At 40.2% G+C, this 25,039-nt stretch overlaps 2 protein-coding genes across 2 annotated transcripts; both read right to left on the bottom strand.

Annotated features, from left to right (window-relative positions):
• Positions 1 to 9,849: 9,849 nt before the first annotated feature.
• On the bottom strand, positions 9,850 to 13,495 carry LOC142550112 (uncharacterized). The gene is made up of 5 exons (XM_075659350.1): positions 12,712 to 13,495; positions 11,189 to 11,475; positions 10,858 to 11,135; positions 10,020 to 10,180; positions 9,850 to 9,914 (listed from the first exon to the last, which is right to left on the bottom strand). Exons 1-5 carry the CDS (start codon positions 13,493 to 13,495, stop codon positions 9,850 to 9,852), a joined length of 1,575 nt encoding a protein of 524 aa, XP_075515465.1.
• A 200-nt stretch (positions 13,496 to 13,695) lies between these two features.
• LOC142550111 (uncharacterized) lies at positions 13,696 to 14,412 on the bottom strand. Its single transcript, XM_075659349.1, has one exon. It carries the CDS (start codon positions 14,410 to 14,412, stop codon positions 13,696 to 13,698), a length of 717 nt encoding a protein of 238 aa, XP_075515464.1.
• Positions 14,413 to 25,039: the final 10,627 nt, after the last annotated feature.

Genomic DNA, 25,039 nt, shown 5'->3' with positions numbered 1-25,039 from the left:
TAAGATCCGCATAAACAAGGTTACTATGAAGTTCGAGTTCTATGTCTCGGACCACATTAGTAGCTGCCAGCTCCTCTCCAGAAGGAAATACTACGGAATATGCTACATCTAGCCCAATGGTCTTGATCTGGAGAAAGTTTGCAAAGGTCTCCGAGATGAACGAATGAGTAACCCCTGAATCTATCAAGGCATTCATAGCTGAACCAGCTATAAAAATTCTCCCTGAAAGGTTGGAACATCACGCTGAACTCAATAATTACAAGAACTACACTTATAGACATGCGAAGGTCAAAATTCTTCTAACCTAAATTCCCGAAATTAACACTGATAAGAGCATGCAATCCTATCATCAATTCTATGTTCAAGATCTCACCCAAACCCTCGAAACAATAACTTTCAAATATAAACTTAAAGCTTTAAGATATCTGTCAAGAGCATAGTCTCCGGGCTCATCTCCGATGCATGGAGAGCAAAAACTCTGCCTTGGGTAGGCAGACTCCCCTGAGGAAAATTCTTCAGTAAGTGCTGAGGACTCCCACACTTGTAGCACTTCCCTGAGCCATACATACAAGCTCCAGCTTGACGGCGTGTGCACTTAGCACAGATTGGATAATCCGTGGCCCTCGGGACTACACGTCCCTGCTGCTGCTGTCCTCTGTTCCTGGATGGGCCATGCAAAGGCATCTTACTCTGGTGCGGCGCTTGGACCGGTCGCTTGCTCTGGAGATCTATCTCAATATCATTCTGGTCCTGCTCTGCAGCTAGAGCTCTGAAGATTGCGACATCATAAGTAGTAGGGCCAGCCACCTTAACATCAGGGAGCAAGATCGGCCGCAGACCATCCATAAACTACCTCAACTTGGCTCCAGCATCATTTGCAATCAGTGGTACGAAATGGCAACCCCTCTAAAACTTACAGATGAACTCCATAACAGTCATGTCTCCCTGCCTCAGGGTCATGAACTCCCTAGTCAACCTGGAACGCACCTCGTCAGTAAAATATTTAGAGTAGAATACCTCTGTAAAGCGCGTCCAGTTCAGAGTAGCCAAATTCAATGCTACTGATGCTCCTTCCCACCACAAGTGGGCGTCTCCTCCAAACAGATAGGTCGCACAACGAACCCTATCCTCGTCTCCGAGCTCCATGAACTCGAAAATAACCTCGAGGGACTTAATCCAGCCCTCGGCAATCATAGGATCTATCGTCTCTGAGAACTTCTTCGGCCTCATCTTCATGAACCGCTCATAGGTAGCCTCAGGCCCTGTCTGCCTGGCTACCCCAGCATTGTTCCCCGCAAACTGTGCGAAGAACTGAGTCATTCCGGCTAGCATCTGGGCGTTCATGTCTGGTGGAGGGGGTGGAGGTAAATCTCTCTCCTGCCTATGATCCTCACCGTCCTCATGACGATGCTCATCGTCTCTCATGCGCTCGGGAATGCGTCTAGGAGGCATACTGTTCCATACATATAACCCATACGTAACCAACATGCATAATTCCATTATTTCCTTAAATTTAAATAAATACTGCATAATCATAATCTTGACATAAATCATTTCATGAAAACATGCTGTAAAAATATTTCATGCTTTAAACGAAATGCGTAAACATAAAACTTACATACAGAAGACGTGACTTCGTGAGCTTCTCGAGATCAGTAGTAGTACAACCCTTTACAAGAATATTTGCCATGGATATTTATTTGTAAATATTAGAATAGTGGAAGATCAAGATTGGAAGATGGTGGCCTTGATGATTATGAAGATCGAAAACATGTAAATATTGGAAGCTTATGTAATAGTTCCATTTGCATCTCTTGCATTTCCCTAGGATTGGACCCAGGCTCGTGCTTAGCTCACACGGGCCTATTAGTATTGGGGCGATTGATCATCCTTGTTTTTTTACTGTTTATAATATATGCATGATATGTTATAAATAATGAGTATGTGCGTTATTATTATGATAATAACAAAGTTGCATGAATCCGGCAAACATACGATCAAACAAGGCGAGCTTTTAAATAAAATTAATGATGAGACCTTTCAAAATTACAAACCCTCATTTTGAATAAGATTCAAAATTAATATCAAGCCCGAAAAGGTGAATTATAAAGTTGTTTATAATTTCCATGTCTTTCATCGAAAATGGGTGCATGATGAACGCTACCCGTGCTCGGGGCTCGGCTCATATTATTGGAGGGGCCCTGGGTGCCGAAAAGCTGTGACATCCATTGACATGGTGATGTAAACTACGTGGAACTCCCATGATTTCGGCTCATATTATTGAGGGAACTCATGGCGACCGTCCATTAAGGTTTAACATCGAAGGGTAAGGCTTGACACGTAAAGATGAACGACGTCATATTATTGGGTCCTAATCAAACGTGAGACAAAAGTTCACGTAGAGGGTTGCATGGTGATGCAATTTGAAACTACCTTTTAGGAATTGTGATTGGCTGATATTATTCGGGATCATAATTCGCTAATTGGAACTTGCGTACCTACTGAGGAAAGGAGTTTCCCGTTTTCACTAGAGGGTAGTGAAAGATGTCAAAATAGTGGGAGTAAACATTTATAAAGTAAAAGTCCATACTTTATATCTTATTAAATATTTTAAAATAGTCATTAACATTTATCTGTTTTACTTTTCAGTACAAATTTGACAATGTCATCGATTCGCAATCCGTTATCTGCTATACTCGAAAAACACGTTTTAACCGGACCTAATTACCTCACTTGGATAAGAAACCTAAAGATCGTCTTGAATTCGGAAAGGATAGCATATACACTGACTGAGTCGCCCTCTGTTGAGGCTCCGACTGACTGCACTCCTGAGGAATTGCAGACTTACAAGGAATGGTGTGACCATGACTTGAAAGCCAGGTGTTATAAGCAGGTTTCTATGAATGATGAGCTGCAGAGGCATTTTGAGGATGCAAAGAGTGCTGCTGACATTCATTTGCATCTCAAGGAGCTCTTTGGTGAGTAGACGCGGCCTCTTAGGCATGCTACCGTCAAGGAGCTAATCACTTTGCGCATGCGAGATGGGGCCTCGGTCCATGAGCATGGCCTAAAGATGATTGGGCTCGTGGACAAGCTCGTTGGCATGGATCTGGTGTTGCCTTCGGAATTGACCACCAACGTGTTGCTTTTGTCACTGCCTAGCTCATTTGATCCTTTTGTGGTGAATTTCAATATGAACAAGATGGAGCCGACCCTTGAGGAGTTGGTGAACATGCTTGTGACATTTGAGTTCACCATCAAGAAAGAGAAGCCAGTTCTTTATGTGGGTTCTTCATCTGGTACAAAGACCGATCCACGTGGGAAGGGAAAGAAGCGTTCTTTCCAACGTCCCAAGAAGAACGCGCCCTTGAAGAGGCAGACTCCGATTCCCACTGTGGTAGCCATACCAGTGAAGGCTGACAAGACTGCTGATATTTGTCATCACTGCAAGAAGCCTGGACATTGGAGGCTTAATTGCAGGGAATATCTTGCCCAGAAGAGTTCTGGAAACAATATGTTCTATATTGAAGTAAACATTTCAATTAACTCTACTTCTTGGGTATTGGATACCGGCTGTGGCTCATATCTCTGTAATGATTTGCAGGTGATGGGAAGAAGTAGAAGGCTTAGGGAATGTGAGACCTTCTTGAGGATGGGTAATGGAGCAAGAGTTGCTGCCAAGGCCGTAGGAGATGTTTACTTATTGTTGAACAATGATTTTAAGTTGATTTTGAGAGATGTTTTGTTTGTACCAGATTTGGTGAAAAACATTATTTTCATTTCTATGCTTGATAAAGATGGATTTTCTTGTTTATTTAGCAAAGGTGTTTGCAACATTTACAAGAATGAATGTTTAATTGGTACTGGAGAACTTGAAAACGATCTCTAAACCTTATAATACAAAGATATTCCACTAAACATTGTCCAAGCAATAACAACAACAAACAAGCGAAAACAAGATACTCTAAATTCGGCACAATTATGGCATGCACGATTAGGACATATTTTCCTAAGAAGGATGAACAAGTTAGTGGGAGTAGGCATGTTTGATATGTCTGATATTAATGCTCTCACGACTTGTGAATCCTGTCTGAAAGGAAAGATGACAAAAATTCCCTTTAGAGGCCATGTGGAGCGAGCCAAAGGGTTATTGGATTTGATCCATACCGATGTGTGCGGTCCGCTTAGCATCACCACTAAGCATGGACATGCCTACTTCATCACCTTTACCGATGACGTTTTGAGGTATGGATATGTGTATTTGATGAAATACAAGTCTGAAGCCTTTGAAAGGTTCAAAGAATTTAGATGTAAAGTAGAGAAGCAGTTGGGACGAAGCATCAAGACACTTCGATCGGATCGAGGCGGTGAGTACTTGAGTGCCGAGTTCCAAGAGTATCTTAGGAGAATGTGATTCTCTCGCAGTGGACTCCGCCCACTACACCATAGTTGAATGGTGTTTCGGAGCGTCGTAACCGGACTTTGATGGACATGGTTCGATCTATGATGGGTTTCACGGAGTTGCCGCCATCCTTTTGGGGATATGCGCTTGAGACAGCGGCACTGTTGTTGAACAATGTCCATTCAAAGGCAGTTTATAAGACACCATATGAGATATGGGTGGGTAAGCCTCCCAAGTATTCTTATCTTAGAATATGGGGGTGCTCTGCTTATGTGAAGCAGGTAGTGGGAGATAAATTGGATAGTCGATCCATTTTATGTTACTTTGTGGGATATCTAAAGAATTGTGTTGGATATTATTTCTATCATCCCCTAAGAAACAAAGGTGTTTGTTTCTAGGAAAGCAACTCTTTTGGAAAAAGAGTTTCTATTGGATAAAAAAGGGGAGATGATAGAACTCAAAGAGGTTCGAGAGACACCCACAATTATAGAACCCACACCCGAAGAGCCAAGAGTGGAGATACAAGCTCCTAGAAGATCCGAGAGAGTCTCGAGACCACCTATGAGGTATGGTCTGCTTCTTGAAGAGGGCCATGATGAGCCTAACCATGGATGTGATCCAAGGACCTTCAAGGAAGCGTTATCTGATGCTGATTCATCCAAGTGGCTTGAAGCAATGGAATATGAGATGAATTCCATTCATTCAAACCAAGTGTGGAATCTCGTGTATCCACCTGAGGGAATTGTTCCCATAGGGTGTAAATGGATTTACAAGAGGAAACTTGGGGCGGATGGGAAGGTATTGACCTTCAAGGCGCGATTGGTGGCAAAAGGATATACTCAAAGACAAGGAGTTGACTTTGAGGAAACCTTTTCTCCAGTTGCAATGTTCAAGTCCATAAGGATATTGCTAGCTATAGCTGCATGGTATGACTATGAGATATGGCAGATGGATGTAAAGACAGCCTTTCTTAATGGGGATATTAAGGAAGAGATTTACATGTCTCAACCTGAAGGGTTTACATCTATTGGAAGTGAGCATATGGTATGCAAACTTCAAAGATCTATTTATGGTCTAAAGAAGGCATCTAGGAGTTGGAACCTTAGATTCGACAGTACAATGAAAGAGTTTGGTTTTACTAAGAATCCGGAGGAACCCTACGTGTATAAGAAGGTCACTGAGAGTGCTGTGACATTCCTGGTACTTTATGTTGATGACATTTTAATCAATGGGAATGATGTAGGAATGTTGCAATCAACCAAGATATGGTTAGCGAGTAAGTTCTCGATGCAGGACTTGGGTGAAGCATCTTTTGTATTGGGAATACAGATCTATAGAGATAGATCAAGAAGATTACATGGTCTCACCAAGTCCACATACATTGATACCATCGTGAAGAGGTTCTCGATGGATGAGTCCAAGAGAGGACATCTACCAATGTGTCATGGCGTGTCCCTATCCAAGTCTATGTCTCCCAAGACATGATGCAGAGATAGAGGCGATGACACGCATTCCATATGCATCTGCGATTGGTAGCATCATGTATGGGATGATATCTACACGTCCTGACGTGGCTTTCGCACTAAGTGTAGTGAGTAGATATCAATCGAACCCTGGTCTTCCACATTGGAAAGCTATGAATGACATCATCAAGTATTTGAGAAGGACCAATAAGTTGTTTTCGGTCTATGGGCGTGGAGAACTGAAATTGGAATGCTATACCGACTCTAGATTCCAAAGCGATATCGATGACTCGAAGTCAACCTCTGGATTCATATTCATGCTCAATGGTTCTGCTGTCTCTTGGAAGAGTTCCAAGCAAGACAGTACAGAGGATTCCACCACTGAGGCAGAATACATTGCTACATCAGCTGCAGCAAAGGAGGCTGTTTGGATAAGGAATTTCGTCCAAGAGTTGGGCGTCATTCCTAATGGAGTTGCTTCTGTCCCGGTGTTTTGTGACAACACGGGAGCCATTGCTCAAGCAAAGGAGCCAAGGTCTCATCAGAAGTGCAAACATGTATTGAGAAAGTACCACATCCTCCGAGAGATTGTGGAAAGAGGAGATGTCTCGATTGACAAAGTTGGCTCCGCAGATAATGTTGCTGATCCGCTTACTAAGCCTTTACCTGTGTGGGGACCCGGGCTCTAACTCAATTATCTTTGGGATTAATTGGATCTTTGCTAGAAAATGTGGGTCAAAATTTTGCTTTTAATATCAAAACAATTGTATTTAAATCATACACCAATCATACCTCTCTTTTTATTTCAACCAAGTAGATACATGTATTGTTTCATTTCCTACATAAACAAACTAGTATTTAAAATACATTACATATCAAATGTAAAAGCTACTAGTCCATCTTCTACGCCTGTAATCACCACGCTATCTCGATCTCTCATCTTTGTCTCGACCCTGATCCTGTCCCATCTGTTGTCATGCACACATACAGACACAACAACAGCCGGAAACTCCGGTGAGAACAAATCCCAGTATAAAACATGTACACATGCATATACACCATATAAATCTTGAACATACTATCATGAATGAAATCAATATAAGGCAAGCATTTAAATCAAAATCATATCTTTGACTCGACTCGTATCTAAGTCTAGGAATCCCGGTGTGAATAAGACGTAACAAGTCTCTCACCTACTCTCCCAATCGGGGTGGCGGTACGTCTTATTCCTAGACTTCGGTCCTGTCTGTACCGAATATCTACAATCGGAGTCAATCTTCTCCTATGCCACGATACCACCGAACGTCTAGAAAATTGGCATATCTGCCAATGACACTCCTATCTCAATGCTTGTATATAAATCAATATAAAGCACAACATAACAAGGTATAGGAATATAGTATGTGATTTGTGTGAAACTCAAACCGGATCTTATTCGAGTTATATCTCCCCAATCAGACATTGAATTATACCTTTCGTTGTTTAGTCTTTGTCAAGATCGGAGTCTAGAAGTCAAATCTTGCCGATATCAATCTGAAATGGCAATGTCAAATAGCACCATATCAATTCACAACTCAAACCGATACATGTACATATCAATATTCAATCTTGGTACATTTCGACGGCATAACAACGTAATCTCGCGATACCGGTCATCTCAAACAACAATAATCAGTCACAATAACTCACAATCTTCATCACAAACACATATCAATGCTGAAATCTGCATATCTTAAATTTGATACATGCTGAAAATTAATAACAATATCATACGATTTCCCTTCTTCGATCCGTTTGCGAAGATACGTATCTCGAAATCTCGATAACATATTTTAGAGTTCAAATCATAATTTCCATCCATACATAAAATCTGAATCATACTGAAACTTAAACAAACTTACATCCTCTTGTAGCCTTTGATGCAAGGAGCAAGAATCTAAGCTCGAATGGAAAATTGGTTGGACGGATCGTTCAAAACCAACAATCTAATCTAGGATGAAATTTGAAAGAGTTATGAAGCTTTTCCGAATTTTCTCTCGTCCATGTCAAGTTGGAATGAAGATGACTACATGTTAAATGCATGGCAATCACAAGTGTCTTATTCTTCATTCTGCACGTCCCACCGCGGGTGCGCTACACATTGCACCGCGGGTGCGCTGAGCATACTGTAACACTTCCAAAATTTCAGAAGAACGACCGCGGGTGCTGAAACAACTTCACTCCCATGACAATTAATTTAAATAAATAACATATGCGGAATCATTACAATTTAAAGGAAAGAATACTATTTGCACCAAAAACATTTCAAACTTTTAACCATAACCATTTACAAAATAATCATCAACATATTTTCAAAAATCCCCCCACATTTTCTCACAAGATTCAAGTTACACAATACATGATATTTTAAACTTTCAATGTTCACCAAAATAATGGTTACATAACAAAAGTTCAAATATCTTCCCCTTCAACTTGCTATATGACTTCTCCCCCCCTCGGACAATCCACTTCAATCCTTTTTATCACCTGTATCACATGACATTAACTGGAATGAGATAAAACTCAGTAAGCCGAAAGCTGTACATAACAAATACATATACATGGCTTGGCTTGAAACATGGCTATGGAAATGGCAATGAAAATCGAACAATACTATCTTCAATCAAAAATACAAAATCAAGGCAACATAGATGGTATAACATGGCATGAATTAAAGGAAAGGAAATGATAGTTCTGTGACTTGTGACCTGTGACATGTGGATAGTATCTCTTTGATATATAAATATGTCAAAACTGTGTGAGATACTCATAATCATGTGATTGGCCAATGACATGCATGAATTACTATCATTCCTTGGCTTTAATCATAGGAAACTTCATTGGGATATTTTAGCAAACACTTGGTAAGCAACAATAGAGTACTAGCTCCTTATCAATGAATTCAATGATATTCTTGGCTCAATGAACAAATAACAATACATACATCAATAATCTAACAATGGAAGGAGCTAGACATCAATAAACATGGCTTATATACATATATATCATGTGAGCATTAGAAGGAAAAGCTTCTACTTACAACCAATCAAATATATGGTGGCTATGATGATCTCAAAGGATTCCTACAACTATAAACACAATAATAACTATGAATCATTAACATTAATCCAAAGAATCCATCAATTCAACTTAACCCTTCACATAACCTTAATAATAAAAACCCTTCCAACTCCAATACTATAATCCTTACCTTGTAGCTAGGAGGAAAAAGTGGAAACAACTAAGAATACAAATAAAATCCTTGAATTGGAGTGGAATATATAATTTGGAGAGAAAACTTTGAACGGAAAAGAAGTAAGAACCGATGCAAGGGAATGGGAGGAAGATAGATTATGATAGAAGCCTCTAGAATCAAGTTATAAGCCATCAAAATCCATCAAAAACGTGTTTTCTATGCCATAGACACGAACCCTGTGCCCCCCTCCATGTATAGGTCCGTGTACACTCGGGAAATCACTCATTTTGCATGGCCAGACCCGGACCCCGTGTAGGGTCCGTGTACCCTCGGTCCAAGGGCTAAAACTGCACTGTTTCTTCCGAATTAGCCAAAGTTGTAAGCATGAAAGTTGTAGCCCTATGTCTTTTCTTGAATCTCCCCAAATTTCAGGTCATTTTGAGGTTTGAGTAAAAAGTTATGCCCATTCTACCAACATATGTCAGTGTAGGAACAACAAAACACACGACACACTTCGGGCCACTTTTGGCTCGTCTTCCCTAATGATTTAAACAAAACTCTAAACATGAACGTTATAGCCTTATATCTTATCTTTCTAATGGAAGTGGCCTCACATCAATTGGATCAATATACAAAACATTATACTAAAAACCACAACTACTGTCACATTTTTCATACCGTTCCTGCACTTCCATTTCCTATTTGGCTTAAGATCAACTTTCTATTCTACCCATTCACTTCCATAATCATCACCAACTATGAACATGATTCCAAAACAATAACCATATAACAATCATTCCGATAAACATATTTCCTAAACACCCAACCAAAAATAATATTATAAACAATAAAATGCTAAAAGATTGGGATATTACCATTTCCCCTCCTTATAAAAACTTCGTCCCCGAAATTTGCTTACCGTTGAATAAATTGGGATAACGATGTTTCATCTCTTCTTCCGGTTCCCACGTGGCCTCTTCAATTACTTGATTCCTCCAAAGAACTTTGACAAGGCCAATTTCTTTATTCCTCAACACTTTAACTTTGCGATCAAGAATTCGAACCGGCATTTTCTCGTGGCTTAAATTAGGCAAAAGTCTAATGATTCATGTCGAAGAACATGCGATGGATTGGGAAGGTATTTACGTAGCATAGAATCATGAAATACGTTGTTAACTCGATCCAAGTCCGGTGGCAATGCAAGACGATAGGCTCAGTCTCCAATCTTATCAAGAAGCTCAAACGGCCCAATATATCGAGGACTTAACTTACCTTTCTTTCCAAATCGCATAACTCCCTTGAGAGGAGCTATCCTAATAAATACATGATCACCAACCTCGAATGATAAAGGTCATCGCCGAACATCGGCATAACTCTTCTGTCGAGACTGAGCGGTCCTCATTCTTTCTTGGATCAATGCCACAACATCTGCTGTTTGTTGAACCAACTCAGGGCACAACATCTTCCTTTCACCTACCTCTTCCCAAAACAAAGGAGATCGGCACTTTCTTCTATATAAAGCTTCATAAGGTGCCATGCCTATAGAAGAATGGTAGCTGTTATTATACGTGAACTCCACCAAAGGCAACTTGGAATCCCAACTTCCCGGGAAATCAATCGTACAAGCCCTTAGCATATCTTCAAGAATTTGGATAACCCTTTCTGATTGACCGTCGCTTTGAGGATGGTACGCAGTACTGAAAGCTAATTTCGTTCCTAAGGCTCGATGCAAACTCTTCCAAAACTCTGATGTAAACCTTGGATCACGATCTGAAACTATCGATACCGGTATCCCATGAAGTCTCACAATTTCTTGAATATAAGCCTCGGCATACTGATTCATAGAATACGTCGTTTTGACAGGAAGAAAATGAGATGACTTGGTTAATCGATCCACGATCACCCAAATAGAATTGAAGCCTTTCTGCGTCCTTGGTAAGCCGGTAACAAAATCCATGGTTATGTGCTCCCACTTCCATTGCGGTATAGGCAAGGATTGCAACAATCCCGCTGGTCTCTGGTGCTCAATCTTAACCTGCTGACAGGTTAGACATTCAGAAACAAATAACATGATATCTTTCTTCATACCTGGCCACCAATAAAGACGTCGAAGATCTTGGTACTACCGGGATGTACAGAATATGGCGTTGTATGAGCTTCAAGAAGTACATCTTTCCGAATGTCATCACCTATAGGAACACATATTCTACCTCGAAAGGTCAATAACCCATCACGATTCGACCCAAACTCAGAAACTCCTGTCAGATCACTTTTTCTCTTCAACTCTAATAACTGAGTATCCAGCTGTTGTTCCTTCAAAATTCGATCAAATAAGGTTGAGTGGAGAACCAGTGCAGATAATCGAGCAACTGTACCTGAAGATACCAAATTGATCTCATTTTTTTGCAAATCAAACAACAAAGGTTTAGAAATCATGGAACCCAATAATGAACTCGATTTGCGACTCAAAGCATCCGCAACCACATTAGCTTTACCAGGATGATAGCTAATGGTGCAATCATAATCCTTTACCAGTTCCAACCATCTCTGCTGCCGCATATTCAATTCCTTCTGCGAAAACAAATAACTCAAACTTTTGTGATCTGTAAATATTTCACATTTCTCACCATATAAATAGTGCCACCAAATCTTTAAAACAAAAACCACAGCTGCCAACCCCAAATCATGAGTGGGATAATTCTTCTCGTAGTCCTTCAACTGACGAGAAGCATATGCTATCACTTTCCCACGCTGCATAAGTACTGCACCTAACCATTGCTTTGAAGTGTCTGTATATACAACAAAATCTTCAGTACCCACAAGGAAGTACCAACACAGGGGCATAAGTCAACTTATCTTTCAATGTTTGAAATGCTCGTTGACACTGAATGGTCCATTCGAACTTTGTTGCCTTCCTTGTCAAACTCGTTAATGGCAAAGATATCTTCGAAAAGTCCGCTATGAAACGTCTGTAATATCCTGCCAAACAAAGAAAACTTCTTACCTCTGAAACTGTCTTTGGAATGGACCATTGCTTTACGGACTCAACTTTGGATGGATCAACAGATATTCCTTCTTTCGAAACGATATGGCCCAAAAATGCCACCTGCTCCAACCAGAACTCACATTTCTTTAACTTGGCATACAATTGCTTATCCCTCAACAGCTGCAACACAATCCTCAAATGCTCACGATGAAGATCTCGTGTCTTTGAGTAGATCAAGATTTCATCAATGAAAACAATGACAAAAGTATCCAAATACGGCTTAAAGACATGATTCATCAAATCCATAAAAACTGAAGGAGCATTGGTTAGTCCAAACGACATCACCAAAAATTCATAATGACCATACCTTGTTCTAAACGCAGTCTTTGGTATGTCCTCCTTTTTCACCTTCAGTTGATGGTAACCGGACCGAAGGTCAATCTTCGAAAATATTGCTGCTCCTTGCAATTGATCAAAGAGATCATCAATACGTGGCAAAGGATATTTGTTCTTCACTGTTACCTTGTTGAATTCTCGGTAGTCAATACATAATCGCAATGATCTATCTTTCTTCTTTACGAACAAAACTGGAGCTCCCACGGTGAGGAACTAGGTCGAATAAAACCTTTATCTAATAGCTCCTGCAATTGAGTCTTCAATTCTTTCATTTCAGTAGGAGCCATTCTGTATGGAGCCTTGGAAATTGGATCTGTACCTGGAATTAAATCAATAACAAACTCCACCTCTCGATCAGGTGGTAATCCAGGCACATCATCAGCAAAAACGTCAGGGTAATCCTGAACCACATCAATATCCTGTAATTGCAAATTACATTCCTTTTGCACATCAACCACTGAAGCTAGAAAACCCATACAACCTTTGTGCAACAACTTATTAGCTTGAAAGAAAGAAATAATAGGAATACCCATCGAAGAGCCTAGACCCACAAACACATCACTATCATGGTCATCAGCTAAAAACTTCACTATTTTGCCCACGCAATCAATTACCGCACGATACGCAGATAACCAATCCATCCCCAAAATAACATCAAATGCAACCATTGGAATAACAATAAGATCAGCAAACAGTAATCTATTACCCACTTGTACGGGACATGCCTTGATAATACTAGTGGCGCAAATTTCTTCCCCAGAGGGCAACACAATATTGAAGTGTAATGGCATAACAGTAGGTTCAACAGATATAGAATGCATAAACACTTCAGACATAAAAGAATGGGTTGCACCAGTGTCAATCAATGTAATTGCTTCTTTGCCATAGATTGAAATATTACCTGATATCATAGAAGAATCAGGATTAACACTTTCCTTCGTCATAGCAAAAATTCTGCCTTGGACTTTTCCTTTGCCTGAGGAGAGAGGACATTTCAATGCCTTGTGCCCCATCTCCTTGCATCTAAAACATCGTCCACTACCCACCAAACACTCACCCTTGTGTGGCTTTCCACACTTAGGACATACCTGTCGTTCAGTATCAGAAGAAGGCACATGAGGTTTAGAGCGCTGCTCTATCTTACCCTTACCTTTGTGGCCACCACGAACATTTGCGCTTGCACCTTGTCCTCTAGCTTGGAAAGCTTGTCTTCTTATCGTTCATCGTGCTTGGCTAGCAAGGCCCTCTCAACAATATCCTGGTATGTGACCACCTTGGACATATGCACATCTCTTCGAATCTCTGGATTCAAACCCCGAAGGAAATGTTCTCCTTTATCCTTATCGTTCTCAGCAATAAAAGGAACAAAAACACATCCTTCCTCAAACTTCAACGTATATTCAGTAACAGACAAAGCATCCTGCCTCAATTCCAGAAATCCTTGCACCTTCTTGGCTTTTACTTCGCTCGAGAAATATTTGGCGTAGAATAAATCTTTAAACTCGTTCCACTTTAATTCTTGAACATTAGCTGTCACCTTGGTGGCTTCCCACCAGATACGAGAAGCTTTGACCAAAATAAACACAGCACAAATTACCTTTTCTTGGTCAGTGAACTTCAAATAATCGAATATGGCTTCCAACGATTTGATCAATTCAAGAGCCACTAAGGAATCAGAGCCTCCAATAAAATCAGGAGGATTCATACGTCTGAAACGATCATAAGCACCCTCAACAGAACTTTCAGTTGTACTTAAGCCTCTTCCACTACCACGACCCTGGCTCGAGGTATGCATGCTCAATAGCTGTTGAATTTGTTTGCCATGGACCTTTGCTTGCTCCTTCAATAACTTATTGAATTCATCTACCACCTTTGCAGTCTTATCAGGGGTCCTATCATCCCCTTCAATATTCTTTCTCTTGGGAGGCATATCCTACACAAATGCTCACTTTAACATAGATAGGAAGAAATGATACATCAATGGAAATGAAATAGAATCAACTCTCAATGTTAAAATCAATAGATGTAGGATCGAAAACATACCGGATTTTCCTAGATAGAAGAAGTCATATATGGTCCAAAGAACTTTCGCTCTGATACTAATTGAAACAACCCCACTCCCATGACAATTAATTTAAATAAATAACATACGCGGAAGCATTACAATTTAAAGGAAAGAATACTATTTGCACCAAAAACATTTCAAACTTTTAACCATAACCATTTACAAAATCATCATCAACATATTTTCAAAAATCACCCCATATTTTCTCATAAGATTCAAGTTACCCAATACATGATATTTTAAACTTTCAATGTTCACAAAAATAATGGTTACATAACAAAAGTACAAAAGTCTTCCCCTTCAACTTGCTATATGACTTCTCCCCCCCTCAGACAATCCACTTCAATCCTTTTTATCACCTGTATCACATGACATTAACTGGAATGAGATAAAACTCAGTAAGCAGAAAGCTGTACATAACAAATACATATACATGGCTTGGCTTGAAACATGGCTATGGAATTGGAAATAAAAATCGAACAATACCATCTTCAATGAACAATACAAAATCAAGGAAACATAGATGGTATAACATGGCATGAATTAAAGGAAAGGAAATGATAGTTCTGTGACCTGTGACATGTAGATAGTATCTCTTTGATATATAAATATATCAAAACTGTGAGAGATACTCATAATCATGTGATTGGCCAATGACATGCATGAATTACTATCATTCCTTGGCTTTAATCATAGGAAACTTCATTGGGACATTTTAGCAAACACTTGGTAAGCAACAATAGAGTACTAGCTCCTTATCAATGAATTTAATGATATTCTTGGCTCAATGAACAAATAACAATACATACATCAATAATCTAACAATGGAAGGAGCTAGACATCAATAAACATGGCTTATATACATATATATCATGTGAGCATTAGAAGGAAAAGCTTCTACTTACAACCCAACAACAAAAAGATGGCTATGATGATCTTGAATGATTCCTACAACAATAAACACAATAATAACTATGAATCATTAACATTAATCCAAAGAATCCATCAATTACAACTTAACCCTTCACATAACCTTAATATTAAAAACCCTTCCAACTCCAATACTATAATCCTTACCTTGTAGCTTGGAGGAAAAAGTGGAAACCACTAAGAACACAACTAAAATCCTTGACTTGGAGTGGAAGATATAATTTGGAGAGAAAACTTTGAAGGGAAAAGAAGTAAGAACCGATGCAAGGGAATGGGAGGAAGATAGATTATGATAGAAGCCTCTAGAATCAAGTTATAAGCCATCAAAATCCATAAAAAACGTGTTTTCAATGCCATAGACACGGACCCCGTGCCCCCCTCCGTGTATAGGTCCGTGTACACTCGGGAAATCACTCATTTTGCATGGCCAGACCCGGACCCCGTGTAGGGGTCCGTGTACCCTAGGCTCCAAGGGCTAAAACTGCACTGGTTCTTCCGAATTAGCTAAAGTGGTAAACATGAAAGTTGTATCCCTATGTCTTTTCTTGAATCTCCCCAAATTTCAGGTCATTTGGAGGTCTGAGTAAAAAGTTATGTCCATTCTACCAACATATGTTAGTGCAGGAACAACAAAACACACGGCACACTTCGGGCCACTTTTGGCTCGTCTTCCCTAATGATTTGAACAAAACTCAAAACATGAAAGTTATAACCTTATATCTTATCTTTCTAATGGAAGTGGCCTCACATCAATTGGATCAATATACAAAACATTATACTAAAAACCACAACTACTGCCACATTTTTCATACTGTTTCTGCACTTCCATTTCCTATTTGGCTTAAGATCAACTTTCTATTGTACCCATTCACTTCCATAATCATCACCAACGATGAACATGATTCCAAAACAATAACCATAAACAATGACCATATAACAATCATTCCAATAAACATATTTCCTAAACACCCAACCAAAAATAATATTATAAACAATAAAATGCTAAAAGATTGGGATATTACAGGTGCGCTGGCTCTTTTACCGCGGGTGCGCTCCTGTCTCGGTGCATCTACCGCAGGTGCGGTCCTGTTCTTACCGCGGGTGCAGTCGAGCTACTGTAAACCTTCAAAATTTCAGAAGACCTACTGCGGGTGCACTGTCTTTTGAACCGCGGGTGCACTGTCTCTGCTGCCCAAACAATATACTTTGCAACTAAACTCAAATCGCCACGTCCCTTCTTCGTGTCTGTTCTTCCATTCCCATATTCATAATACCTAGTAACTCAAACGTATTACACAAAATCTTGGGCGTTACATTTCTTCCCCTCTTAGATATGAGTTCGTCCTCGAACTCGCATGCAATCAATCAAAGCTGAATAAAAGAAGCAATATCATCAAAAGCTAAATAAATACTCACATCAGGGAAATAACTCTAGATATCTCTGTCTCATCTCTGATTCTGTCTCCCAAGTTGCTTCTTCAGTGTCATGACGACTCCACTGGACTTTCACTAGCGGAATAGTCTTCGTTCTGAGTTGTTTTTCTTTCCAATCAAGAATCTGAATTGGATGTTCAATATAACTTCAAAGTGTCGTCAAGCTCGGTTTCATCAGGCTGAATAACATGAGAAATATCGGGCATATATCTAAGCAGCATCGATAAGTGAAAGACATCATGTATGCCAGATAGAGAAGGAGGAATGGCGAGTCGATAGGCACGATCGCCAATCTTCTCAAGAATCTTGTATGGACTGATGTATCTAGGAGACGACTTTCCACGTTTGCCAGATCTGACAATGCCTCTAAATGGAGAAATCTTCAAAAATACTATGTCTCCCTGTTCAAATACTAACGGTCGACGACGTACATTTGCGTTGGCTTGCCTATCCTGCACTGTCTTCATTCTTGTCTGAATTAGTTTTACTTTCTCAGTCATTTCACGAATCATATCAGGTCCAAGTTCTGATACCTCTGAGATGTCATCCCAATACAGCGGAGATCTGCACTTCTTTTCGTATAAAGCTTCAAACGGTGCCATCCCGATGCTCGTCTGATAGCTGTTGTTGTACGAGAATTCACAAAGTGGTAGTGAATCTTGCCAACTAGTGCCAAAATCTAGCACTACAGCTCTCAGCATATCCTCTAATATCTGGATAGTCCGCTCTGACTGTCCGTCTGTTTGGGGAAGGTAGGCAGTACTCAGGATGCAATGTCGTACCTAGAGCCTGCTGCAAACTATGCCAAAAGCGTGAAGTGAATCGTGGATCATGATCTGATACGATAGATTTCGGCACACCATGTAATCTAACCACTTCTCTGACATATATCTCCGCCATCTGATCATGTCGGTACGTCATTCTGTACGGAATAAAGCATGCTGATTTGGTCAATCTGTCAATCACGACCCAAATCGCATCGCAGCCCCGGGATGATCGTGGTAACTTCGTAACAAAATCCATGGAAATGTGATCCCATTTCCATTCAGGAATAGATAAACTCTGAATTAAACCTCCGGGTTTCTTCCTCTCGGCTTTCACCTGTTGGCAATTTAGGCATTTAGATACAAATTCTGCAATGTCTGATTTCATCTTTTTCCACCAAAACTGTATCATTAGATCGTTGTACATCTTTCTGCCACTAGGATGAATACTGAACCGACTACAGTGCGCTTCTGATAAAATCTGTTGTTTCAACTCGGAAACATCTGGTACTACAAGGAGATTATTTACGTACAAAACATGATCATGTACCTGATACTCTTAATGATGTCCTGTTCTGACCATTTCGATCGAATTTTGAACATTCTGATCTTTTTTCTGTGCTTCTTTAATGCGAACAATCACATCTGGTTCCATTTGAATCGTAGCAAGTCGCAATGGTCTACGATCTATATCAAATGCTAGTCCAGACAAACAGCAATCTTCAATCAAATTCGAAACACCTATCGTCGATAAGGATAAAGAACATACCTTTCGACTCAAGGCATCTGCTGCTGCATTTGACTTCCCTGGATAATATTTGATCACGCAATCAAAGACTTCCAGTTGATCAAGCCATCTTCGCTGTCTCATATTCAACTCTGACTGAGAAAATAGATACTTTAGGCTTTTGTGATCAGAGTAGATTTCAAACTTCTCGCTGTAGAGATAGTGTCACCATATCTTTAATGCAAATACAATGGCCGCCAATTCAAGATCATGAATTGGGTAGCGAGTCTCGTGGGGTTTCAACTGTCTCGAGGCATATGCAATCACATGTCCTCGCTACATAAGAATACATCCTAGCCCTCTGTGAGATGCATCACAATATACAATGAAATCACCCGTACCTGAAGGTATCGTCAACACCGGAGCACTGGTCAGTCGTTTCTTTAACTCCAAGAAGCTAGACTCACAGGCTTCAGACCACACAAATGGTGCATTTTTCTATGTTAACTGGGTAATCGGCTTCGCAATACTGGAAAAATCTTTAATAAATCGCCGATAGTACCCTGCCAAACCCATGAAACTGCGTATTTTTGGTACTGATGTCGGTCTAGGCCAACTAATCACAGCTTCAACTTTACTTGGATCGACAGAATTACCGTCTCCAGATATGATATGCCCCAAAAAGACAACCTGTCTCAGCCAGAACTCACACTTTGACAGTTTAGCATATAATTTCTCATTTCTCAGTGTCTGCAGCACAGTTCTTAAATATTCGGCATGCTCAATCATATTCTTGGAATAAATCAAAATATCATCAATAAAAACAATCACAAACTCATCCATATATTTCTGAATGACACGATTCATCAATCCCATAAACACTGCTGGAGCATTCGTTAAACCGAAAGGCATGACGATAAACTCATAATGTCCATACCTGGTTCGGAATGCTGTCTTTGGTATATCAACATCTCGAACTCTCAGCTGGTGATATCCAGATCTCAGATCGATCTTGGAATAGACAGAGGATCCCTGCAACTGATCAAATAAATCGTCGATACGAGGCAAGGGATATTTGTTCTTTACTGTCGCTTTATTCAATTGTCGATAATCGATGCAAAGTCAAATCGAACCATCTTTCTTCCTAACAAACAGTACCGAAGCACCCCAAGGAGACACACTCGGTCTAATGTAACCCTTGGCCAATAAATCTTCGAGATGTTCTTTCAATTCAATAGGTGCCATTCTATAGGGAGCTCGAGATAAAGGCACGGTACCTGGTAGAAGATCAATACTGAAATCTACCTCTCGGACTGGAGGTAACCCTGGGATCTCATCTGGGAATACATCCGCAAACTCACATACCAATGGCAGATCTGCCAATGCTGGGCTCGGTTTCAGTAGATCTACTGAATATACAAGGAACCCGGCTCATAGAAAACACATATATCAAGGGAATCCGAGCTCTGGAACCCTTACCATAGAATTTCCACTCATCAGCCATCTCTGGTCTGAATCTGACAATCTTCTGGAAAAAATCTACAGTGGCTCTGTACTTTGTTAACATATCGATACCGACAATACAATCAAAATCAGACAATCCAAGTACAATGCAATCTAAGTCAATCTCATGACCATCGAACTGTAGCATACAATGTCTAACCGAAGTCACGATATAAGACAACTTCCAACGGAGAAGAAATAGACATTACCGCAAATAATGACTCGACAATTAAAGCATGCATCAATGCAAAGCGCTCAAAAATGATTGTATGAGATGCACCTGTATCTATCAATACATAAGCAGGATAACCGCAAAGAAAACAGTTACCTGCGATCACATCGTCTGGTGCATCTTGGTCCTGCTCTTCTGTCAGTACAAATACTCGAGCCTGCTGTCTGGGAGGTTGGCTCACTGTCAGGCTACCTCTGGCTCTGGGCTGGGTCTGTGTAAGGGTTGGCTGAAAAGAATGAACAGATGAAGCTTGCCTCTCAGGCTGAGTTACTGAACCAGATGCTCCTACACTCTGAGCTTGCTATACCCCTTTATATGGACAGACTCTGGCGAAATGTCCTGGCTGTTTGTAGATATTGCAGCGTCTCATCACACCCTGACACTACTCTATGGCATGTCGGCCTCAACAAGAACTGCAATACACACCTGTATACTCTGTACTCTGACCAAGACCTCTCTGTCGTGATCCACTGGAGCTTGACGAACTGCTCCCTGATCTCTTGAATTGTTTTCCCTTTGCTTTCAGCTGGTCTTTCCTCCCGCTGCTGCTACCACCGCTCTCAAATCTGGGAAGGGGTTGAACTGAGGGTGGTGGCGGTCTAGGAGTCGGAGCGACATAGAAAGTGCTTCGTTGCCTAAGCAATCCAGCTTCTGCCCCCTTGGCACGGTTCAATGCATCGGCAAAGTTGTTGGGTCTACCGGTATTCACCAAGGTAAAGATATCAGGATTCAAGCCATTGATAAACTGATCTGCAATGGCCTCGTCATTTTCTGCCACGTGAGGAGAAAATCGAAGCAATGTCGAAAACTTTGCCACATATTCTTCGTTTTTCAACTGTCCCCGTTTCAAATTTTCAAATTCAGCACCTTCGTCTTTTCGGTAGGACACGGGAAAGAAGCATTGATAAAACTCTGCTTTAAAAACTTTCCAAGTGATCTCTGTGCCACAATGCTCCAATGCTTTCTTCGTGGTAAGCCACCAGTTCTTTGCAACTTCTTGCAATTGATGCCCAATGAGTTTAACTCGTTGCTCATCCATGTAATCAAGAGACTCAAATAGCATCTCGATGTCATCGAGCCAACTTTCACACTCAATTGAATTTTCTGTGCCCTTCAGTGTCGGTGGTCGAAAAGACTGAAACCCTTTCAGCTAAGTCTCCATCGGTGTAGCGGTCACATCCATCGGATCATTGGAACTACTGCCCTGTTCTGGTGCCCGACCTGCTACTAGGTTGCGGTACTCGTCGAGGAGGCATATCTGATTATCAAACGGATTAGTACACAATCTATACAATCTGTCTCAGTCCTCCTCTGATCATATACCTCTGATCCAGAATCGGTTCTGATTCAGTCTTTGCAATTACATGTTGTAATCAACTCAGATAACAATACAACATGTAATAGGGAAAACAATAAATCATGCTAGAACAATAAAAGCAAGGAAGACGACTCGATTTACCACGCTCATTCTATTCTATCTCAATCTAAAGGATCTATCGCTCTGATACCACCTGTTGTGGGGACCCAAGCTTTAACTAAATTTTCTTTGGGATTAATTGGATCTTTGCTAGAAAATGTGGGTCAAAATTTTGCTTTTAATATCAAAACAATTGTATTTAAATCATACACCAATCATACCTCTCTTTTTATTTCAACCAAGTGGATACATGTCTTGTTTCATTTCCTACTTAAACAAACTATTATTTAAAATACAATACATATCAAATGTAAAAGCTACTAGTCCATCTTATACGCCCGTAATCACCACGCTATCTCGATCTCTCATCTTTGTCTCGACCCTGATCCTGTCCCATCTGTTGTCTTTCACACATACAGACACAACAACAGCCGGAAACTCCGGTGAGAACAAATCCCAGTATAAAACATGTACACATTCATATACACCATATAAATGATGAACATACTATCATGAATGAAATCAATATAAGGCAAGCATTTAAATCAAACTCATATCTTTGACTCGACTCGTATCTAAGTCTAGGGATCCCGGTGTGAATAAGACGTAACAAGTCTCCCACCTACTCTCCCAATCGGGGTGGCGGTACGTCTTATTCCTAGACTTCGGTCCTGTCGGTATCGAATATCTACAATCGGAGTCAATCTTCTCCTATGCCACGATACCACCGAACGTCTAGAAAATTGGCATATCTGCCAATGACACTCCTATCTCAATTCTTGTATATAAATCAATATAAAGCACAACATAACAAGGTATAGGAATATAGTATGTGATTTGGGGGAAACTCAAACCGGATCTGATTCGAGTTATATCTCCCCAATCAAACATTGAATTATAACTTTCGTTGTTTAGTCTTTGTCAAGATCGGAGTCTAGAAGTCAAATCTTGCCGATATCAATCTGAAATGGCAATGTCAAATAGCACCATATCAATTCACAACTCAAACCGATACATGTACATATCAATATTCAATCTAGGTACATTTCGACGGCATAACAACGTAATCTCGCGATACCGGTCATCTCAAACAACAATAATCAGTCACAATAACTCACAATCTTCATCACAAACATATATCAATGCTGAAAACTGCATATCTTAAATTCGATACATGCTGAAAATTAATAACAATATCATACGATGTCCGTTATTCGATCCGTTTTCGAAGATACGTATCTCGAAATCTCGATAACATATTTTAGAGTTCAAATCATAATTTCCATCCATACATAAAATCTGAATCATACTGAAACTTAAACAAACTTACATCCTCTTGTAGCCTTTGATGCAAGGAGCAAGAATCTAAGCTCGGATGGAAAATTGGTTGGCCGGATCGTTCAAAACCAACAATCTAAGCTAGGATGAAATTTGAAAGAGTTCTGAAGCTTTTCTGAATTTTCTCTCGTCCATGTCAAGCTGAAATGAAGATGACTACATGTTAAATGCATGGCAAGGACAAGTGTCTTATTCTTCATTCTGCACGTCCCACCGTGGGTACGCTACACATTGCACCGCGGGTGCTCCGAGCATACTGTAACACTTCCAAAATTTCAGAAGACCGACCGCGGGTGCGCTGGCTCTTTTACCGCGGGTGCGCTCCTGTCTCGGTGCATCTACCGCAAGTGCGGTCCTGTTCTTACCGCGGGTGAAGTCGAGCTACTGTAAACCTTCAAAATTTCAGAAGACCCACTGCGGGTGCACTGTCTTTTGAACCGCGGGTGCACTGTCTCTGCTGCCCCAACAATATACTTTTCAACTAAACTCAAATCGCCACGTCGCTTCTTCGTGTCTGTTCTTCAATTCCCATATTCATAATATGTAGTAACTCAAACGTATTACACAAAATCTTGGGCGTTACAACCTGGACCATTATTCGAGAAGCATCGCGAATCGATGGGTTTGAAGCATATGGGTAGTTGGCTTTAGTGCAAGTGGGAGATTGTTAGAGTAAGTGCCCGTCGAGCCAAGTGTTGGCCGAGGGTTCATGTTTAAACTCTATGTATAAACAATCTTTATTTTAATAATATTTGAAATTATTGTATTGGCACTTCTTTATCTGTATATTCTAAACAGTTCCTAGTCGATTCAGCCGCCGCTAAGAAGGATATAGGCCGCTCGAATTCGAGACTAGTATCTGCGATGTGAGTACCATGTTTCATTGGTAGAGGACATTATGATGTCAGAACATGCAGATAGGTGCTCCTTGTAGAGTGCACTGAACAATCCTCCATAAAGGACTTTCCAAGTGGTTCTCACTTATCGAGTGGAAACGTCCTAGCTTATGGTTGTACACCATTAGTTCTTATGACCCGTGACATCATTGAGACTCTATGTGCTAGCATTACACTTTGAATTGTTTACCGACTCTCATGGGGTCATCAGGTGGCAAGGTTGGGTGTTTTGTCGAAACATATAGGAGTCAATGCATTGTAGTCGGAGATTCACCGCTTACCTTGGGGTATGGATATCCTATGTGATCTCATGTGTGTGTAGTTTGAAATCTCTGATCAGAGTATGGTGGTAATTATGAAAGGGATTTCATAGATTACACCATCGATGCAACTACGACATGACACATAGTACCGATTCATTGACAACTCTCGATATACCAATGGTTGTCGAATCGTTCGGGATATATGAGATGAAGGGACCATACTGTACGCTAGCCATAATTGAATGGTTCTTGCAGGCACTATCATTTGATACCTAGGGAATCATGTAAGCGATGCTGCTAGGCGATTAACATGATTGGTTGGGTACTATCAGACTTGAGTTCTAACGTTCTTGTTATCAAGGAGTTGATAAGTAAGAATGGAGCAATTGGGGTATGCTCATATAAGGACATGTTTAGTCCGAATCACATGGAGATGTGAACCCACGGCTAGTTGTATCAATGAACCATTGAGTGCCACACAAGTACTAGCTTTCTAGATCTCGTTGAGAAGTAAAATAGTTCAATGTGTTGAACGGCTTATAATGGAGTTTATAAGTGTAAGGAAAAATAAAAATATGACTTCTATGAGGGAAATGTAACTTTTAATTTGTGGAAGTGTTCCTAAATTAAAAGTTGGCCAAACAAATAATGTATTTGAAAATTGTTATTTTCATAAACATTATTATGGACTAAATTAAATTAATTTAAGTGTTGAATTAATTTAACACTAGTGGGCCTAGTAGAGTCCAAAAAATTAAATTAATTCAAGTGTTGAATTAATTAAATCACATTGGGTCTTGTAGAGCCCAATTGAAATAATTATTTATACTAGTGGGCTTGAGTAAATTCAAGTAATATTTAAATGGTCTCAAACATGTTTAGGACATTTAAATAAAAGTCCATGGGCTTTGTAAATGTTACAAGCCCACTTACATTGCATGCTTGGGAGGTGAAGAGTTGGAAAATACTTTTTATTAAAAAATTGCAT

The sequence above is a fragment of the Primulina tabacum genome, chromosome 6 (genome assembly GCF_025594145.1).
Source record: "Primulina tabacum isolate GXHZ01 chromosome 6, ASM2559414v2, whole genome shotgun sequence".
NCBI lineage: Eukaryota > Viridiplantae > Streptophyta > Magnoliopsida > Lamiales > Gesneriaceae > Primulina > Primulina tabacum.
Note: the sequence above shows the minus strand (reverse complement) of the source record. Positions and strands in the feature narration are given on the sequence as shown.